Genomic DNA, 22,930 nt, shown 5'->3' with positions numbered 1-22,930 from the left:
AGTGTAAGTTACATATAAATATATTGAAGAAATGAAGTGAAAAAACCTGTATGTGATCATTTATGTATATATTACGGGTAAAGTTAGGTAAACGGGTAATTCCAGGATTACCCGGGTAAGGTGCTAAGTACTCCCCAGGTTCTAGTAACAAATGCAAATGTAAAGCTACTGGAAATATTTGTAACTCCAAATGCCACAGCAGCTTGTCTTGTTTCAACAAATAGATTATAATTTTTATTTTTGCAGTATTTATATTTTTACTTTCTTACTTTTGAAATATACGTTTTTTTCTTAAATTAAGATATCTTTCAGTTACGGCCTTATCATTACTAGTATACCCAATTAAGCATTTAACCAGGAGGCTGCAGGTAGAATGTGTTTTACTCGAGTAAAGCTCGAAATTTGAAAGCTATTTAAATTGTATTTCGGACTTACTATCGGATATTACCGATACCTCGCGAGTACTTCGCACTTTACGCGGGTAATCCTAGAATTACCCGTTTACCTAACTTTACCCGTAACTATATATGATTAATATCAAATCAAATAACTATTTAAAATGTTTACTACTGGTTTAAAAACTTACCTCGTTAGCAGCAAAGTTGTTCATCACTTCTCCAATCATTTCTATTCCTCCGGCATCTTGAACTTTTTGACAAAATTCAGTTCTTACCATCAAAGTGGATACAGTTAACATCAGATCGTGAATGAAAGGTTCATCCGCTTTAAAACCTACACAATAAAGATGTAAATATAGAAGTCGATATTATTAATTAAGTTCAAAAGTAGACAGGGGGCGCACCTAAAGCAAAATGCTCAGACCCGTCGATTATTTTAAGGGGAACACGTATTATTCACCAGTTCACTATCATAACTTACCAGTTCACTACATAACGCACCCTAGGAGAAAGTGCGGGCCAATATGGCCCACACGTTTGAATAGTATGGTCAATAGTTTTTTAATTTTAAGGACTTACAGTTTAAAAGTTCATTTGAAGCAGTTTTCCAGATTACTGAAGTTCTATTGAAGCATAAATTTGCAAACAAGAAACGTAATAATGGCCACGAATTTTATTATGGTTACAAAAGTTGGGACAAACAAGAGACTGCATACGAAAATTGAACCCGATACTGTGGGATAAGAACAACAGCATAAAAACAAAAAGAATAATATATAATACCATGACAAGAAGTATACTCACTTATGGGTGTGAAAATTGGACAATAAATAAGAAAACCAAAAACAAAATCCGGCATAACCGGAAGTAGCAAACATTTTCATTAAATCACTATTCAAAATCCCTTTATTCCAATTTTCATGATTCAATTACCTTTAGTTCTCGAGATATTTCTAATTGGCTCTTTATCTGCCTCGCCCTGTATATTTTTTGTTTGCATTTCAATATTCTATCGCTTATCCTGTCAAAACCGAATGAGCTTTTTCATTGATTATTTTGTTCATTAGCTATAGAATCTCTCAACGAAATGGGTTAATTTATTAACGACGCGATAATGACTATTTTAACGTCTAGATAGATTTTATTGGACATTTCTAAATCGCAGTACCTTTTATCACTTCAAAGCACATTACACGTGCAACTGCTATAAATCATCCATACTTAGAAACCCCCTTTAAAATTTATCCAGAAGTCATGAAAAGTTTTGTTAGCCGTGTTAGAAACTTGTAATTTTATCACTAAAATTGGAGAAATTGGAGATATGATAACGATAAGACTATTGGAAAACACGAATACGATAACATAAATGACCAAGCTATATGTACTAATGAATTTTCTTAATAAGGAAAATCGTCAATAAAGTAATTTCAACAATGGATCAAATTTAAATCAATAACATTGCAATTATGCCAGTGGATGTAATTTGACGGCAGCGATGAAAAAACTTTGATGTAATCTCTACGCGTGATCTCTCTTCTTGAAGTAATATTCATCAAAAGATATCCTAGAAATTGGCCCTGCTGCACTTCATACTTGTGAATGGTGGACAGAACTTTCCGCAATAATTGTCCAAGTTGTTAGTGTGCGTATACGTGTCAAGACAAAATGTTTCAAATTATTATCGGTCTCAAGAGTAATTATTCTTGGTTCAAGCAATCATATGATTTCCAGTGAACACTATAAATGGTTGTGCCCGAAGGAATCTATTCTTTAATTATAATTACAATATCTACATTCCTTCTTTCCATGGGCAGTATCAAGCACTTTCTTGAGTTTCTTCAAATCCACCAAATATTTATTGCCCATTATAATGGTGCCCTCTATTGTACTTTCTCTGGTCGAATTTTGCTTTGTCAATTTCAGCAATGGTATCTGAGCTCTAATTTCACCCAGTTGTCTTTCTAGTTCTATGCAAAAAAAGAAACAATTTACCATTGTGTTAGAAGAAATTCTTAACTCACGCCAATCTAAACTCTGTATTGGAGACTCAGGTGTAGAGGTAATGGATTTTGACAAGAGCTATGACTTTGTAAATAACACGCCAACTTGTGTATTGTGTCGGTATGACTCATAGCTCTCTTGTCAGAATCCATTACCTCTAACAGCATTCCTAATAGCAGGAACATTTTCTAATAATTTAAATTTTTAATAGGTTACCGCACCGACCCAATGGTGTTTCTTTCATTACTCCATGTTGAAAATAACATTGAATTAAATCTTTCTTGTGTCGAACCAATACAGCACTATCAAACATGTGTGGGTAACGCTAAATGAGCTAGTATATGTGGGAAGTAGGACAATCTTTGAATCCACAGACAGTAAGACACATTCTACGAGACGTAAATATGCGGCCACAGAGTATGAACGGTTCTTTGCAGGATCAAGCTGACTAGAAATTTTGGACCTGCGGTCAGAATTTGTCATAAAAACATAGAAATCATAAGCTATTCCAAAAGCCAATACCTATCAAAACTTTTAAAAGGTAACGACACCGACATAGTGCTATACAGGATTTGTAACTGGGAAAACATTGGGCATTGTGAAACGGAAAACGGAGTAAAACACCAGGCTACGAATTGTTAGGAAAAATCTATCACCGATCTTATGGAAAAGCAACATACGTTAAACAAAGCATAGAAAACGCTTCCTTCATATCAGCCTATCAAATATCCATAGCATCATCGTAAAAATTGGAAACATCACAGTTTCTATCTTAACTATCTTATGATAACTAACTAATAAATAAGATAAAAAAGATCAAGGCAGGTTTTGTTTATATTTGATTCAGAGTTGGACCACCATCTCCATATAGCTATTTCAGCATCCTTATGCCTCATCGGTGAAGCTCAGAATAATAAATAAGAACTTACGTGTCATTAACTGAGTCAAGGGGCACAAAATTTCACTGGCAATAATTCGAGCATGTTCATGGGCATTACCGAATTCCACTCGAATGTCGTCATCCAATACGAGAGCTCGGCAAACTGCTAAAACTTCTCTTAAAATATCACTGCTTCCGTCATTGAGTAATTCCTTTAGTTTGTCCAAAACGTGGGCGTTGAATATGTTCTGTCTAAAATAAATCACGCAACTGAGAAATAGTAAATGTACTAGTAAACATGTTTAATACAATATAATACACAGAAGGATAAAAATTTTCACAACTGCATAATATACTGTTTTAGAGGAAGAACTTCTTCAATTTTTGAGGTTATCTTTGATAAGCAGATACCACATTTGATCCTTCTGAGTATGATTACTGGCCTACTGCAGAAGATATGCATATGGCATATGGGGATGTAAGATTTAATGGAATAAATCATATTTCTAGAAGTACATCACAAAGTAGATATATTGTATGCCAAAGAAACGTACGCTTTTTTTATAAATTTTTATATAAAATTATTTTATATAAAAATATTTTATGTAAAAATATTTTATATAAAAATTTTTATAAATAACAGAACTTGTTAACATGTTTATTTGTAACATTAGTTTTACAGTTTTATTTTCATTTTTTGAGTTTTATTATTATGTAAGGAATAAAATATGTTTTCACTGCAATGTTATATACAGTGATGAATGTGCTAAGAATGTGAAACTAGAGGGTGGGAAATTATCGGTAGAAACCTATAAATTTACATTACATTACCATTATGGATAATTTCCCACCTTTAGACGTTAGCCTAGGAGCTAGTTGACTTCAGTCATAATATTATAAGTATGACGTCGAACATTAACATTTTTTCAATTTCGCATAACTGACTAACTGTAAGACTCTTACGCATACACTCTTGTCATGATACATGGGTAGTTAACATAAAATTTTTTTCGACGTCATACGTATATTTATGACTGAAGTCAACTAGCCACGTATACAAACTAGTTTTATCTATTACTATCGCACAAGTTAATGCTTTCCATTTTTTGCGTTATTTTGCCAGTCCTTAACGTACTCATCACTGTAAAGTTAAGACCTAGATATGCCAACGTTGTCATTCTGGAAACATGTTTTTTTTCAAAACACAGTACCTATTGTATTTTTTTCACAAAATAAAATGATAAAGATACCCCAATAACATCTTTTTTTACATATATTATGTATTTGTTATTTTTTTACATTTTTTAATGATTCGGCGTTTAAAAGGTTTACAACCGATATTTTTATTAGATACTTAGAACTATTTATATGTTTTCACAATCTTTTTATTAACACCATTTGCTCCAAATCAAATTAATTAAAGTTTGATAAAAATTAGATCATAAACATAATATATAATTTTTATAATATACCTACTTAAGTATCTACTAAATTTTTTCAACTTTTATTTTAGCACTATTTAAGTAGTATATGATCAGTGACTAGACATTTTTGAATAACCATAATTTTAAACATTGACTTTGATCACAGTTCTTTTATGTACAGAAATAGGTAGTCACAGTAATCTATGTAAACAAAACAAACATTATCACAATTAGTCTGTATTAGGTAGTGCTATAAAAACATATTACTGATAATGAAAATGTTTAACTAACGCAACTAGATGGTTTGACTTATAATAATAAATTTACATTACTAACAGAAAGTAATCCATTTAAATCACTATAAATATTTCTTGACAATGATTTCTCTTTACTAAAAATTAACTCTAGAATTTCACTTAAATTTTTTTAAAGTTTGTAAAAATTTTTTTATAAAAGAAAAAATATATTCAATTAGCTTAATCACATTTTAAATGTATTATTTTAAAAAGTGAAATATCAATAGATAATAACATAAAATACCTCGTATTTCATTTTTCCTAAAATTCACCGTTGGTAAATCCCCAGATGTTTCTAAAATCACGTTCACTGAGAATTTCATAATATTTATTATATAAACAGGTCTTGTGAGACGGTGACCGTGAAATTGATATCTGATCATCTGGTCACTGTTATCGAAGTTAGCAAGGAACAGTAGTTACAGGTGATTTATAAATCACCGTGATTAAATTACCGGTAGTGAAATCACATCCCATCAATACTCTATACAGGATGTAACAAAAATACGGGTCATAAATGTAATCACATATTTTGGGACCAAAAATAGTTCGATTGAACCTAACTTACCTTAGTACAAATATGCACAGAAAAAAAGTTACATCCCTTTGAAGTTACAAAATGAAAATCGATTTTTTCTAATATATCGAAAACTATTAGAGATTTTTTATTGAAAATTGGCATGTGGCATTCTTATGGCAGTATCATCTTTAAACAAAATTATAGTAAAATTTGGACTCCCCATAAAAATTTTATGGGGGTTTTGTCTCTTTAAACCCCCCAAATTTTTGTGTACGTTCCAGTTAAATTATTATTGCGGTACCATTAGTTAAGCACAATGTTTTTAAAACTCTTTTGCCTCTAAGTACTTTTTCGAAAAGTCAGTTTTTATCGAGATATTTTGAATATTTGTCAAATCCACCACATATTTGTATATGGTACGATTATGGAGCCTAGGTAATAATATGAAAATTTATTTATGATTTACATTTTTAGGTATATTTTGAACCATATTAAAAAAGAAGCCACATCTCGATAAAAGGTGCCTTATCGAAAAACTACAAAGAGGCAAACAAGTTTTAAAAACACTGTGTTTATTTAATGGTACCGCAGAAATAGTTTAATTGGAACGTACACAAACATTTGGAGGGTTTAAAGGAACAAATCCCCTATAAAATTTTGATGTAAACATATTAAAAAAGAAGCCGCAACTCGATAAAAACTGCCTTATGTGCCTAAAATATTGAATTTAACTAATGGTACCACAATAATCATTTAATTGGAACGTACACAAAGGTGTGGGGGGGTTAAAGGAAACAAAACCACCATAAAATTTTTATGGGGTTCACAAATTACACTATAATTTTTCTTTAAGATGTTCCTGTCATAAGAATTCCACATGTCCATTTTCAATCAAAAATCTCTAATAGTTTTCGATGAAAAAATCGATTTTCATTTTGTAACTTCAAAGGGCTGTAACTTTTTTTATGTGGATATTTGTACTAAGGTAAGTTAGGTTCATTCAAACTATTTTTGGTCCCAGAATATGTGATTTAATTTATGACCTGTATTTTTGTTACACCCTGTATATTTAGCATTAATATTTTCTAAGAATATTAATAATCTTAATTCGATTTAAATTTCACAAGTGCGACCCTGTGCTGTGAGTTCCGTTGCTTGTTATTATTACGTAGCAAATATCCCTGCGAACAAATGCTCCAGGCTTGAAGCTATTACGCCTTAACTTTCGAAAATTCCCATTCAGAACTCATAAGTTGCGTTTTAGATTCTAAAGTGCTCAAAAAAATTCAATCCAAGCGTTACCGACACGAGAGCTTATTAGTCAGTTTAAGAAGAGCGCTAAAAAGAAAGCATCTCATTGGTTCGGTAATAGCAGGCACGAGCGAAGAGTTGCAGGCAGACGACACGAACCGGTAGTCTCATAACACCGACAGACCAGTATGGACTCATAAGAAGCGCTAGGGTATTTATGTAATTACCGAAAAAAAAACCAATTCCATTCCACGACCTAGCTCCCACCAAAATAAGAGTAGCCGTTCGCAAATGAACAATTTATTACTTATTCCTCCTAAAATCCCCATTATCTATTAGTCCTTCCGATCAATATTTAGTTGCTTCGTTGACTATTTCCTTTCAAGCCCATGTCGACCTCCTTTATCTAAAAGTAGGCGAATCAATCCTTGTTTCAATTGGTGCCAAATTTTATTAAATTCTATATATTCCCCCTTCACCCCAAAGTCATTATCCCCTGAACAAGTAATAGGTAAGTATACACATATTCTGGTATTATTTTGGTTAAAAAAATTAAACAAAAAACTCCCAAGAAATCCAAAATATTATTCATACTTACGAATATAAAAATATACATATTATGAAGTTAAATTACTTTGGATACCCGAATGAAGGTTATGAACGTTTACTAGGAACAAGAATATCCAGGATATCGCCCTACATAGGAACAAACGTAGCAACTGAAATGCTGAACAAGTTAATACATACCTGTTGTGCTCATGAAGAATACAGCAGCTTTTAATCCACCTTAAGGTTAATTTTTTCAGATCAAAGTCAGTTTTAATTGTAAGGAAAGTGAGCATCAATTTTATTCCGCGATCATCTAATAAATCAGGTTGCTTGGTCATTAGTGCTAATAAGGTTTTTAGACAAGTTCTTTCAACCACTATATAAGATTTTTTTACTTCAAGAACGTCCAACAATGCATTATACGCTCCAGCTTTTCCTGAAAATTTTAAGTATTAGGTGAAAATATAACCATTGATTGTTTACCATCTATAATTACATAATATGATTACATACACTTGCGAGCAAAAAAATCGACTCACTCGATGAATTGTAGTTTATGCTTAAGATTTCATGTTGTCTTCTTTAAATTAAAACAACTAATGTAAAAAAAATATTGTCTATTATAGATTATAGAGCTTCCAAAAAATATTGCAACTATGTAAAATATTGTAAAATTATGCAGATTTGCAACGTGTTATAAAATTTGCCTACTTCTGTATGGCATAGAGAATGCAGCAAAAATTGTAACGGGCATGTTCTACGCAATTTAAGCGGTCTATTCACATGCGTGTCTGTCCGGAGGATATGTCCGACGGACAGATACTCCGGACAGATTCGCATGTGTATATCCAATCCATGCGTACGCCGTATGTGTCTTGCTCGCACTCTGTGGTTCAAGACGACGAGCACAGACAGCGAGCCAAGACATATACGCATGTGTGTGAATAGTTTCAAGGATTTGTTCGCCGGACGAAGAGTATCTATTAAATTTGTATCAATTTTCATTCTAACCACGGTAGTAAGCGTGTATTTATATAACATTAAAATGGTATTTGCGGATAATAATATATTTTGGGAAAGTTTTATTTTGTTATATAAGTTGAAGCCATGCTTGTGGAATGCAAAAAGTAAAGAATATTCTAACAGGCAACAGCGAAAAAGCACATTTGAAGAATTAGTGGAAAAATGCCAAGAAATTTGCTGCAATTATCGCTAGTTGCATTTTATTATTCATAGCACATAGTGGAAAACAGATAAACACACAACGCGGGAACCAGTACAACTGAGAGATTTGTCCGTGAATGTGTAGCACCAACGAATTTGTCTGGAGACACATCTGCCTGTATATAGCTAACAACGGATCTGTCCGACGGACAAACGTTGACGTGTGTGTACACTTCGAAGTGCAGTAAGTGAATATTTTATAAATGAATACTTCACCAGTAAAGGAGGCCCAGGTAATTGCATAATTTCGAGAGCACTATAGTCAGAGGACTGTCGCCTATCATCTCTTTATGACGCAGTCTGCAGTCTCCAAGGACTTACCGTCGACGACAAGGTTCGGGTCGACTACGTGTAATACCCGCTTTACATCAACAATAAATTGAACAAGAAATTGACAAAGTTATTCAAGGCCAAATTTGAGGTGTACAAAATGTATGGTTTGTGGTACAAAACACAATTTGACATCCAATTTTACCCACAGATCACCTAAAGTGTTCTGTAACTTTAATGTGAATCAAAAGAAAATGAAGGAATTTGATGAAATAGAATTGGATATGTTTTATTTTGTCAAATTTCTTTATTTTCTTTTTATTCACGGCAAAATTGGATGTAGAATTGTGTTTTGTATAAGTCAAATTTGACCTTGAAGAAGTTGGTCAATTTCTTGTTCAATTTATTGTTGATGTAAAGCGGGTATAATAACAGAGAGGGATGAAAGATTCATTGTCCTGGGTGCCTTGCGCAATCGGTACGCGACAGGAGTTGAGCTTCAACAATCCTTGAGGAATGGTCGAGGTGTCATCTCGATTGGATAGTTAGAGAAGACTTAAGACTGTCACTACTGACATGATATTTTGGTACATTTACCAAAATATACCAAAAGTCCTTATTTTCTTTTTGTTCAAAGTACACCTGATTTACTAAAAAAACTATTAAGCAGACAACAGATATTAATTACTTACATTAAAATGATTCTCACATACATAAAGACCTTGACAACAAACTAAAATGCCTTTAATGTCCTTTCTAGATACATGTTACCACTTTATTAAACGCCGTTAATTATCGGCAGGTAATCTATAAATATTTTATTGTGTGTTCAAATGGTTGTACTTTTAAACAATGGTACTAAGCAAAACTTGTAGTATTTACTTTTATTTTCCATAGTAAACACACACAATGCAATACTATCTCTTCAAAAACTGTGTCAAACACCAGTGTAAACAAAATGGTTTATACTTTTCTACGAGACAGCAGATCTGTCATTAAAGAATATAACTTTGTGACGTCACAAGTGTTCGCACGCTTTTTCGATTGTTTGAAATGATTTAAATAAACAGAAGATTTTAAATTTGTACAAGTTTTTGAGGCGTGTTATTTTTAAGTTATTTTTAAACGAAACTATACATTACTATGTAATAAAACAAAAATGTGCAAGTTCCCTATTCCGACGTTGTTCTATATGCGAATCCTTAATTGGTCTATAATTTTATCGACGTCCAGATCAGACTTGTATACCAACTTTCAACCTGCTTTCGTTCGGCTGAAGATGAATTAGGCATTTCTTCCGAAATACCACACATGTTTAGATCAAAAGTAAATATTAACCCGTGTAAAACTATTTCTTTGGCAACTTAACCTAAAATGACATTAAACGCTCAGCAGATGAAATCAACAGTATAGCTACTGTATACGAGGATATAAAAGTAATTATGATTCCAGAATACCTACCTACTGCGACCCTATTTGTAAGTCCCTTGTCACATTCCACTTTAATGATCTCCATTTGGTCCATTATATTTTTATCTGGTGTATCTACTTTGGTTAATGTTTTCAATTTGTTAACTTCAGCTCCAATATTCTGTGTTTCTTTAGAAGATAAACTAAGTTCTTTCATAATGTTACTCAAATCGACACCCTTAAAAAGATCAAATTATTGTAAGATAATTAATATAAAACACAAAACAAAATTGTAAGACTCACTATTATGATAACAAGATGAGTTGATAGAGTTGGTACAAAACCTCATGAACCTTGAAAATACGCGTAACCGAAAAAAATTAATGCTAATATTCGACTATTTTAATTTCATACTGAATTGCACGACAGGGTCTAATCTGCATCCCAATGTTTTCAGTAATGTCAGATTTCATCGTTTCCTAGATTGCAAGCAAGCAAGCATAGTGATTTAACCCAGCCTGAGAGACTTGCTCACCCCAGTAATGTCAGATTTCATCGTTTCCTAGATTGATGTCACCAAATGAGTGAGTCAGGTTCATAAGATTTTGTAAGTAGTCTAACAACATAGGTCCGGTCTTTTCACCTCCGGGTAACTAGTTATCGGGAAGTTTATTTGTCAGATTACATGTAAATCTGTCAGATAAACTTCCCGATAACTAGTTATCCGGAGGTGAAAAGACCGGGCCATAGTCTAATGGCGATACATTAAACAATATTTCTCTAATATATTCTAAGTGTAAATAAGCTCGCTGTTGGAAACATCTTATGAGCAACGATCCAATTGCTACAATAGGTAGCGTCATGTTATTAACACCACACATAAGGTAAAAACACAGTAGCGACGAGGTTCGAGACTAGCGTAATATAGTATATCGATATTTAGATGGAGATAATACCTAATTTTAAATAAATATGTTGTCATAATGGCGTGGGACAGCGAAGATGAAATTATCTTCTAAAAAAGTAAAGTTTGTGTAAGGTTTAGTTTTAGGGTCTTCAGGTCGCGCAAGCGCCTCAAATGTGACTTAACAACCACTTACAAGTGAACCAGCATACGAATAGACGTGAACATACTGTGCGCGCTCGTAGATTTTAAATTACGGCAGAGAACCCTCAGTTGACCGAGAACCGCTTAGCTGTTTATGTGGATTGTTTCACTGTAGAAGCGATTCGCGACGTTGACAAATTTTATGTAAAATCTCAATTGTTAATAATTTTTAATAATAGTGATTTTGAATCTTCTAATTGTTTATTTAATCTAAATATTGAGTTTAAAAAAAGTGCAAGAGCGTATGGCTAGTATGACAGTTAATTTGATAAATAATATAAAAAAAATAATATTAAATAATATGAAATTTTTGTGCTGCATTTTCAGGAGCTTCTGTATGTAGCATCAAAATATTTCAAAGGAGGGTCGCGAAATTGAAGCAGAAAATATATCCGGTTTTGTCACTGGAACAAGAGGCGGACAATATCTTCAAAAATATAATTACACAGTTGAACAAGGACAATTACATCGACAGATTAAATAAAATTCACAGAGATTTGTTGAAGAATTTGATTCTTAAGGAGGCAAACGAAGTATGCGGTTGGAAATTAGGAATCTTGGATTTTAAAGGAAAATAATCGGAAATACATAATACATATTATCGAATTGGATAATAGTACATGTGTTAATGATTAGAGTAAGATCGGTGTAGAAGAGATTTGTTATCTATCTAACCTCTAACTTGATTATAATTAAATCGTGGTTTGTCCGTTATTTTCCCAAACATCTCATTTCAAAGATTTAGATTGTCAGTTACATGTATTGTTTTATCATCACTGTTTATCTAAAAGGTCTTCCCATTTTTTTTCCAGAGAGTGACCAATTGCGCATTACCTTTGGCTATCCTCTTGATCATGTTTAATAAATAGTGTAACTATTTCGTTAATTTTCCATACCTAGTTTACTGAGTCAATTATGGTTTATGGTTAATGTGTAAGATTATTTCTTGGACATTATTTATGTACTTTGATTGAAAGTCGTCATCCGGTGCACTTAATGGGTATCCCCTCTTTTATTAGTACCAAATTCTGATGAATTATAAACGACATTTTGACTGAAGATTTGAGTTGATTCATTTATATAAAAACGGTGGTTTTATATATTTTATACACTGTGTCCACGGATGGGGTGTCCAAGAGGAAAAACTTTTTTATTTTCAATTTTAGCGAAAAAGTTTTGCTCATTCTAAAACCTCATAGAACGAAATGAAATTTAAGTTTTTCAAAACCTGCTTAATTTTGTAGCCAATTTTATGTAATTTCCTATACATTTTTGCACTAAGTTCGAAATCATAACAATAATTAAAACTTATTAAACTGTTGTTAAACTACAATGTCTGTCAACTCCGATAAATAATTTTCGAATTGTCATTCCAATTCCAATTCCGCAACGCTTTACAAGATAAATTCTTTGTGGGATGCTTAACATTTACTTGTTGAAAAAGAATGACATATCGCAAGTTATTTATTGGAGTTGACAGTTAAAGCTACAATGTAATTTAACAACACTAGATTATTGTTACGATTTCTAACTTAGTGCAAAAATTAAGCAGGTTTTGAAAAACGTGAATTTTATTTCATTTTATGGGGTTTTAGAAAAAGCAAAACTTTTTATCAAAATGACATTTTTTGCTAAAATTGAAAATAAAAAAGTTTTTCCTCTTGGGCACCTGATCCGTTGACACACAGTATAATTTTTTGATGAAAACATAAACTATAAAACATATGCACTGTGTTTGATAAGGAATAAAAAAATGTATCAACTAAAAATCCTAAATTTTATAGAATGTATTAACTAAAAATACTAGATTGATTGAATATAAGTTCTAAATAAGTTGGGCTAAAAAGTGGCATCATTTACACATAATTTCTATTAGTATAGCGTAATTCTATCTGATACTTTGATACGCCTTTCGTTCTGATACGTAAAAAGTATTAGACACTTATTGAAAATTTAAATTTTACCGCATAATTATACACAACAATTACATACAGAAAAAATACAGAAATGTATTGAAAGCTAGTGTAACTAGCTTGCAAAACAAAACTAAATAGGCACGTATATGAAACATAAAAAAAATCAAATTGCATAAGGAAGCTTAACACAAACAAATAGTAGACGTCAAAAAGCCAAACAAAAACACAGCTCCATGTTGTTAGTCCAAGTAATTCAACCAGGGCATTTAGCACAAAATAAATAGATATTTAAATACAGCACCTAGAGACTTACAACTTTTTGAATTATGTTCAGGATGATGCCAACAAAAAAGTCTACTATAGAAAAATGGGTGGAAATGCATAGTTGCATTATAAAGTGCATAAAATGCATCCAAAACAGCATAAACACGTCAAAATCAGTGTATTAAGGGCCATATGTTGTTACTCGATGGGTTTTTGGTGTTGCTGAAGACGAGTACGCCGTCAGAACCGACCACCGGAGCACCTGGTCACCAGGTTCACTGCTAAGGCACGTCATCTGGAGTGTCGAAGGTTTTCGGTACTCAATTGATGGAAACAGATTACTCGGAAGGTTTTTGGGGTTGCCGAACAAGAGTACGTCATCAGAACCGATCCTCGATGCAGCTGGTGCCCAAAAACCCTCCAAACTCCATAAGATAACATGCCTTCTCAGTGACCTTGGGCATCAGGTGGTCCGGGGGGGGGGGTGAGTTCTGATGGCGTATTCATATTCAGTGACCCCAAAACCGCCTAGTAAGACCGCCAGATGACGTGGGCGCCAGGTGCTCCGAGAGTCGGATCTGATGAAGTTATAGCGATACGCTTTAATTACTATTTTTGCTAATTTTAATTTTAAAATTTTTTCTCAAAACGAAATAATATGGGTCATATAAAAGTCACAGTTAATATACAAACCAGATGCTAAGAAAGACACGCTTTTACGAAACGAAATGCATCCCTAACCATATGGTTTTTGGTGTGTTCAGTTTAACAAAATGAATTCCCCATAAATTAATTACCATATCAGACAATATGTGTCAACAACTCACAAAGGACATGCATTCGAGACGTTTCTTAAAACTGCATATGTGTTCTGTTTTTAAACGCCAGATCTAAATAATTCATTGCCCTCTTCGGGCCATATTGTAGAAAGGCATAACATCGATATAATAGTGGTTTTAGTTAGTCTCTTCACACCCTGCGAACAACGCAGACACGCCCGCACTCTCGCTAACAATCGACCCTCTTCCGAGATATAGGCAAACAGCTTTTTTTTGTTACCAAAATAAATAAATATTTTACTGTTCGTTTGTTACACTTATTTTTATTATTTCAAATAATTGATTCCGTCAACATACACCAACGGAACATTATACAGGGTGTTTCATTAATAATTGTCCATATAATAACTGGAGAAACCTTAGCACAAAATACGAAGATTTAACCTAAAACACTTAAATAAAATATGGTTCCTTACTGAGTTACAGGGTGTTTTATCTAAAAATTTAAAAACTACTTTTGCTCAGCATTTTAAAACTATTCGACGTATCCTTTTCATACTTGGCAGAAAGTGCGACTACTATACACCCTACTAAATTGTGATAAACAAACGTTCCTAGATACTACCAGTGGCGTACGACAGAGGATGGTGAATGGTTGACCCTTCTCAAATTCTATGCCACTGGAGGAATTACTATTTTAGTGCCATTTTTAGATTCTCCAATATTTTCTAAGTAAATAATATACTCTTTATTGGTAACGATAAAGTCATTAGTTTTCGAGATATTTGAAGTTAAATATGAAACGGCACAGTTATTTTGATTAATTTATGATATGATTCATATGATTAAAATTTAAAAATTATTTGTACCCAGTACTTTAAAACTATTTGGCGTATCCTTTTCATACTTGGCAGAAAGTTCAGGTACTGTACACCCTACTAAATTAAGATAAATAAACGTTTCTAGCTACTACCAGAGGCGTACGACAGGGGATAGTGGCAGGTTAACCCTTCCCAAATTCTACGCCACTGGCAAAATTGCTATTTTAGTGTAATTTTTTTATTTTCCAATATTTTTATGTAAATAATATACTCTTCATTCGTAACGATAAAATGATTAGTTTTCGAGATATTTGAAATTAAAAATGAAGGGACACAATACATTAATCAAAAATGACCGTGTAGTTTCATTTTTAACTTCAAAGATCTCGAAAACTAATGACTTTATCTTTACCAATGAAGAGTATATTATTTTGATAGAAAGTATTCAGGAATCCAAAAATTTAACTAAAATAGCAATTCCGCCAGTGGCGTAGAATTTGGAAAGGGTCAACCATTTACTTTCCCCCATCGTACGCCTCTGGTAATAGCCAGAAACGTTTGTTTAATATAATTTAGTAGTTTGTACAGTACCTATACTTCCTGCCAAGTATGAAAAGGATACGTCAAATAGTTTTAAAATGCTGAGCAAAAATAGTTTTTAAATTTTTAGATAAAACACCCTGTAACTCAGTAAGGAACCACATTTTATTTAAGTGTTTTAGGTTAAATCTTCATATTTTGTGCTAAGGTTTCTCCAGTTACTATATGGACAATTATTAATGAAACATCCTGTATAAAGTATTCATGTCCAGCAATTCCAAAAACCCCCGTGTAATCTGTCTGCATCATGCATCAATTTAATGCCAAAATCACTCAAAACTCCAGAAGATGACGCATACTCGTTTTTGGCAACCCCAAAAACCCTCCGAGTAATCTTTTGCATCAATTTAATGCAGTAACTGATGGCATACATGGATACAGTTCTGATGGCGTAGTCGTGTTTAACGACCCGAAAAACCGCCGCAAAATCTGGCCCTTAATACACTTATCTTGACATGTTTATGCACTTTTGGATGCATTATACGCACTTTAAATGCAACTATGCACTTCCACCCATTTTTCTATAGTAGACTTTTTTCTTGACATCACGCTGAACATAATGCAAAATGTAAGTTTCTATGTGCTCTATTTAAAAATCGATTTATTTATTACGGTGTTTTTAGTGCTAAATGCCCTGCTCTAGACTGTCGGATTTCCGATTTTTACGATTTTATTCCTTATGTCTTTGAGAGTACTGAAGACAAAATCAAGGAGAGTAAAATATGTCAAAACTGTGGGATTTCAGACGGCATTTTCCTAGGAAAATTTAATTTCTTTAGCAAAGAAAATAGCATGTTCCGTGGCGATTTTCTCCCTTATGTCATTTTACGAATCAATGGAGGAGTACTGATTTTATTTTAAAAATTTTGGCACAAGGGGTACTGGTGAAATCTATGCAATAGGAACATATCATTCCATTCAGCTAAAATAACCAATACGAGCGAGGCCCCATTAGTGCGTTGCGTTGCAACGGAACAACGCATCGGGGTGAGTCCCCATTAGTGCGCTGCGTTCCGTTGCGACGTCGCAACGCAACGTACTAATGGGGCCTCGCCCTAAGGAGTCACTGGAACAAAAAAAACACAACAGATCGTACAAATAAGAGAGTTCATTATGTGATGCCGATTATGAGCAGATTAAGTATACAAATGTAGGAGAAAATATAAGATAAACATAGTGACACATTAGAGTATGGGCATATAAATGTTAGGTAGAAAATGGTTGTGACATTCTCAATATGTGTTTTCCGTGTAGCAAACTTAAATATCAAACTTAAATATCAACATAGATAAAATGTCAACATTCCTATAGGAGTAGTTAGCCGAGGAACAAGTTGTCTTGATGTTTTATAAAAAGTTATCTTACGCAAATTTCTTCTTTTTTTTAACAAAAAAAAACATTCTGATTTCTTTGGAAATACATTTTATTTAAACAAGAATTTTGGGTTTCTTCTGATATATACCTACTGCAAAAACAAGCTATCTTAAATGCCATGGCTTTTCTTGGAAGAAATTGGTAAATATACAAAATATGTTAGTTACTGTTCTAAAAATTATATTAGTTATAAAATATAACTTCAGGAATATTATCTTCTATAAATCTGCTACCAATTTTTCGAAAAGGTAAGGTTTGCAGGGTTCAAATTTTCTTATTAAATTTGGGCGGGATGGATTCGTTTGGCTATATTTTTTAAACTTGGTTCGCTTTAGAATAAAGCCAGCGAGTGGGATGGTGTCAATTGGACCATAGATATTAGCTGTCAGTAGTGTCCGCATCAGATTTCTGAAAAATTAAAATTTTGATTCAGATATCTGATATAGAGAAAAACTGCTGTTAATTTTATAGTGCCAATTAAACATTTATTGAAGATATTTATATCAGGGCTATCCAACAAGGGGCCCCCGGCTATATTTTTTGCCGCCCGCTTTTAGAAAATATGAACGCTTGAATATGGAATATATGTATGTAAATCTATGTTATAAAAAATAAACATAGTAGGTCAAAAAATATCACTAGTTAAAGAAGTTTCACTTTAACTGGCAACACTGAATGGAATCCGTCCCTAGAAATTGCCAAAGCAAAAAACGTTTAGTGATGGACTCCTTATAAAGAAATGTGCAATCAAAATGGCAAAACAATTTAATGCACCAAACATTGCTGAGAAGTTCAAAACAGTTGCAGTATCTCATCAAACAATTGGGAGATGTTTAGAACATATTCATGAACATGTTTCTAAAAAGTTGTATGACACAATTAAAAAATGCACGTTTTTTTCTTAGTGCCTGGACGAAAGTACTAACCAATCTGATTTAGTCAACTTGTAATTTTTTTCGAACTGTTCAAGACGACTTCACTGTAGCAGAGGAGTAGTTTAATTCCATTAGATACATGAAACAACCATGAGAACTGCCATTTTCGACGCGATACAAAAAGCCGTATCTGACTATCGAGGATTCAATAAATGCTCCTGCATTTTAACCGATGCGATGGAACCAAACCAAAGATAGAAAGTTAAACTGAGTTTGCTAAAACTACTTTCAATTAAGTTGCGTAGTTATTTTTTAATAAAATAAAGGATAGTAAAAATTCCCTATTTTCGATCAAAACATAAAGGTACGTACTGATATGCGCGACGCGCAATTCGCGCCGGCGCCGTGTGTGTGCCGGGCGCTTTAGACGGAGAGGCAGCCCTGAAAAATCTCTTTGAATTTACTAAAGTTAAATTTTTCACAGTTGATTACTGTAAGGCCAGTATTTTACTAGGCAACTGGTGACGCCACCAAGTTGCTCCACCAGTGACTCATTACGTCACGGGGCAGTTAAGTAAATGAGACCTATTAGACTACGGTAACTGGTTATCAGTTACCCATATTGGCCACCAGTTGCCCATAATATTTTGTATGCTTTAATTTGGTGGAGCCACCAGTTACCTAGTCTAATAACGGCCTAATTTTGTAGAGAAACATACAGCGGTCGGTAAAGCGAAACGTAGAACAGGGGTTACTGAGAGGGTATCAAAGTTGCTTTCCTACCAAGGTAATTAAAACCATTTACTAAGGCTGAAAATCAGTACACACATTCTAAATTGAATATAAATAAAAGTTATTATAGTCGGTCAGCTGTATGACGGGACAGAGCCGGTCGGTCGGCCCCAATAAATGTACAGGGTTATCACTATATTTTGACCACCTTGTAAACTGCTTTATTTACAGAATTAGAAAAGAATGTAAAATACAAAAGTTATTCAATTTTTTAATTATGATTTTTTGACATATATATCGTACTAGTGACGTCATCCATCTGGGCATGATGACGTAATCGACTATTTTTTAAATGAGAATAGGGGTCGTGTGCTAGCTCATTTGAAAGGTTATTCAATTCTATATAGGGTGAGGCAGATAACTGGCCTATAAGAAATATCTCGAGAACTAAAGACAACAGAATCATGAAAATTGGAATAAAGGGGTTTTGAAGGATGATCTATTAAATGAAAATATTTTCATCTCTTTGCAACTTCCGGTTATACCGGAAGTTGCTTATAACTTCGTTTTTTTTTTAAATGGGACACCCTGTATATTTTTATATTTTTGGATTCTCTTCGATGTCTTCTTTCTTAAAATATGAGGTTTTGTAATATTTTACAGGGTATTTTAAAAGATAATTACGTTTTTTTATTAATTTCGTAGCAACATTCACACCCTGTAGAATTGTAGTAGATTGACATCTAAAACTCTACTTACGTTCAAATGATTTTTAATATACTCTACTCTTGTTAAGAATCATTAGTATAGCTAAATTTTTAATTTTAGTATACAGGGTTGGTCGAAACTCGGAATGAGTATTTTCTGAGTTTTCTTAAATAGAACGTACTTTTGTATTGTAATGAAATGATATTTTATAAAACTTTTTTATTTCTTAAGCATTCCCTATACCTAACTGCTCTAATTTGTGGGTTATTGGCCGTAAAATTTTAATTGGTAAAATTTTATTATGTTGGCCGTGAAAATACTCAATCCCAAATAATTTTTCAGAAATAAATACATATTAATCCAGAGTGGTCCTTAGAATTACCAATAATGGTTTAGCTATCAAAATACCTACGTAGTTAAGATTGTTCGTGCGATTAACAATTAAGCACAAATTAAAGCAGTTAGGTATAGGGAATGCTTAAGAAATAAAAAAGTACCATAAAATATCATTTCATTACAATACTAAAATACAGGGTGTTCCATTTAAGAAAACTCAGAAAATACTCATTCCGAGTTTCGACCAACCCTGTATACTAAAATTAAAAATTTAGCTATACTAATGATTCTTACCAATAGTAGAGTATACTAAAAATCATTTGAACGTAAGTAGAGTTTTAGATGTCAAACTACTACAATTCTACAGAGTGTTAATTTTGCTACGAAATTAATAAAAAAATGTAATTATCTTTTAAAATACCCTGTATATTACAAAACCTCATATTTTAAGAAAGGAGACATCGAACAGAATCCAAAAATGTAAAAATATACAGGGTGTCCCATTAAAAAAAACGAAGTTATAAGCAACTACCGGTATAACCGGATGAAGAGATGAAAACATTTTCATTTAATAGATCATCCTTCAAAACCCCTTTATTCCAATTTTCATGATTGTGTTGCCTTTAGTTCTCGAGATATTTCTAATAGGCCCTTTATTTGCCTCACCCTGTATACAGTACTATAAACATTAAGATCATTATTTATACAGGGTGTCCAAAAAAATTTTTTTTGAATTATTAATTAAACAATTAATTTAACTAAAAAAAATTTTTTTGGACACCCTGTATAATTAATCATGTTAATGTTTATATTACTGAATAGGGAATTGAATAACCTTTCAAATGAGTTAGCACTCGACCCTATTCCCATTTAAAAAAATAGTCGATTACGTCATCACGCCCAAATGGATGACGTCACTAGTACGATTTATATGTCAAAAAATCATAATTTAAAAATCGAATAACTTTTGTATTTTTCATTTTTTTCTAATTCTGTAAATAAAGCAGTTTACAAGGGGGTCAAAATATAGTGAATAAGCCTGTACATTCACTGGGACCGACCGACCGGCTCTGTCCCGTCATACAGCTGACCGACTATAATAACTTTTATTTATATTTAATTTAGAATGTGTGTACTGATTTTCAGCTTTAGTAAATGGATTTAATTGCCAGGCAACTTTGATACCCTCTCAGTAACCCCTGTTCTACGTTTCGCTTGACCGGCCGCAGTATTCTCTACACAATGACAGTAATCAACTGTAAAAAATCTAGCTTTAGTAAATTCAAAGAGATTTTTCAGCGCTGTCTCTTGGACTATTTGTGACGCCGATAGAAGTTGGATCGTGGTGCGCCGGGTGCGCACCATTTGTGCGCCACTTAAAAACACGTAGGTACTAATCTAACAAACGCGTCACAAACGCGCAGCGAACACACGGCGCGAAGTGCGCGGCGTTCATTTCTATACGTACCTTTACAGAAAAATTACAGTAGTAAGTACATACAGAGCAGGGCATTTAGCACAAAATAAATCGATTTTTAAATAGAGCACCTAGAAACTTGGTATATTTTTGCATTGTGTTCAGGATGATGTCAGTAAAAAAATCTACTATAGAAAAATGGGTGAAAATGCATAGTTACATTTTAAAGTGAATCCAAAATTGCGTAAACATGGCAAAATAAATGTATCAAGGGCCACATCTTGTTACTTTGGAGTTTTTGGGGTCGCTGAAGACAAATACACCATCAGAACCGAACACCGGAGCACCTGGTACCCACGTTTTCGGTTCGGCACTAAATTGATGAAAACAGATTACTTGGGTTTTTTGGGGTCGCTGTACACGAATACGACTTCGGAACCGAACCCCCGGTGCACCTGGTGTCCAAATACCCTCCAAACTCCAGAAGATAGCATGCCTTAGCAGTGACCTTAGACACCACGTGGTCCAAAGGTCGATTCTGATAAGGTATCCTTATTCAGCGACCCCAAAAACCGCCTAGTGATCTATTTGCATGCATTCAAGGCCGAAAACCTTCGAAACTCCAGAAGATGACGTGCCTTAGCAGTGACCGTGGGCACCAGGTGCTCCGGTGGTTAGTTCTGATGGCATATTCGTGTTCAGTAGCCCCAAAAAAACCCCGTGTAATGTGTTTGCATCAATTTAGTGCCGAAATCCCTTAAAACTCCAGAAGATGAAGTGACCCTAGACACTAGGTCCTCTGAGTGTCGGTTCTGATAGCGTATTCGTTTTCAGTAACCCCAAAAACCGCCAGAGTAATCTATTTGCATCAATTTAATGCAGAAAACTATCGAAACTCCAGAAGACGATATGACTTAGCAGTGACACTGGGCACCAGGTGCTCTGAGGGTCAGTTCTGAGGCATATTAGTATTCAGCAACTCCAAAAGCCTCCAAGTAATCTGAGTGCGGAAAACCCTCGAACTTCCAGATGACGTACCTTAGCAGTGACCCTGGGCACTAGGTGCACCGGACGTCGGTTCTGAAGTAGTTCAGCGACCCAAATACCCCTGAGTAACAAAATATGTCCTTTAATATGCTTATTTTGACATGTTTATGCACATTCGGATGCATTTTATGCACTTTAAAATGCTATTATGCATTTCCATTCATTTTTATATAGTAGTCTTTTTTTCCTGACATCATCCTGAACACAATACAAAAAGTTGCACGTCTCTTGGTACTGTATTTAAAAATCGATTTATTCCGGAGTTTTTAGTGCCAAATGCCCTGCTCTAATACGGAAACTTACGGAAAAAGTAATTTATTTATTTGTCATTTAAAAAAAATTGGTTGTAATCGGTAAAGATCTTCAAATTTTACAGAGGTTTTTTTAAATTTAAATGAGCTACTCTATGCAAAAACTTAAAAAAAAGAAACATCCGAATTTTTCAAGGATTATGACAAACTAAAATATTCATTCATATATTTAGACTTTCAAATTGGGCTTAGCTTAGGTTAATACAAATAAAATATTTTATTGTTTTTTTATAAATCCAAGTTGTATTGTTTTTCAAAAGTGTCATGAATGACGTAATCAAATAAAAAATATCACGAATGACGTAATATAGGTAATGAAGATAAATATTTGGATTTGTCACTATCAAATGGCCTTAGCGAAATTATACACACACCGATTTTGGACGGTCGATTTTATATCGTTCGTTCAAATTCCAATA

At 33.4% G+C, this 22,930-nt stretch overlaps 1 protein-coding gene across 3 annotated transcripts in view; it reads right to left on the bottom strand.

Annotated features, from left to right (window-relative positions):
* LOC114332527 (armadillo repeat-containing protein 6 homolog) overlaps nt 1-22,930 on the bottom strand; it is a 94,602-nt gene that overhangs the window by 20,481 nt on the left and 51,191 nt on the right. For all 3 annotated transcript variants that reach the window (XM_028282337.2, XM_028282336.2, XM_050642903.1), the window contains 4 exons: nt 10,275-10,461; nt 7,518-7,755; nt 3,329-3,531; nt 587-732 (listed from right to left, as the gene is read on the bottom strand). In XM_028282337.2, coding sequence (XP_028138138.2) covers nt 587-732; nt 3,329-3,531; nt 7,518-7,755; nt 10,275-10,461 — 774 coding nt within the window. The remainder of the gene's footprint in view (nt 1-586; nt 733-3,328; nt 3,532-7,517; nt 7,756-10,274; nt 10,462-22,930) is intronic.

This window comes from Diabrotica virgifera, chromosome 2 (genome assembly GCF_917563875.1).
Source record: "Diabrotica virgifera virgifera chromosome 2, PGI_DIABVI_V3a".
NCBI classification, from domain to species: Eukaryota; Metazoa; Arthropoda; class Insecta; order Coleoptera; family Chrysomelidae; genus Diabrotica; species Diabrotica virgifera.
This window is presented reverse-complemented; position numbering and strand designations above follow the sequence as displayed.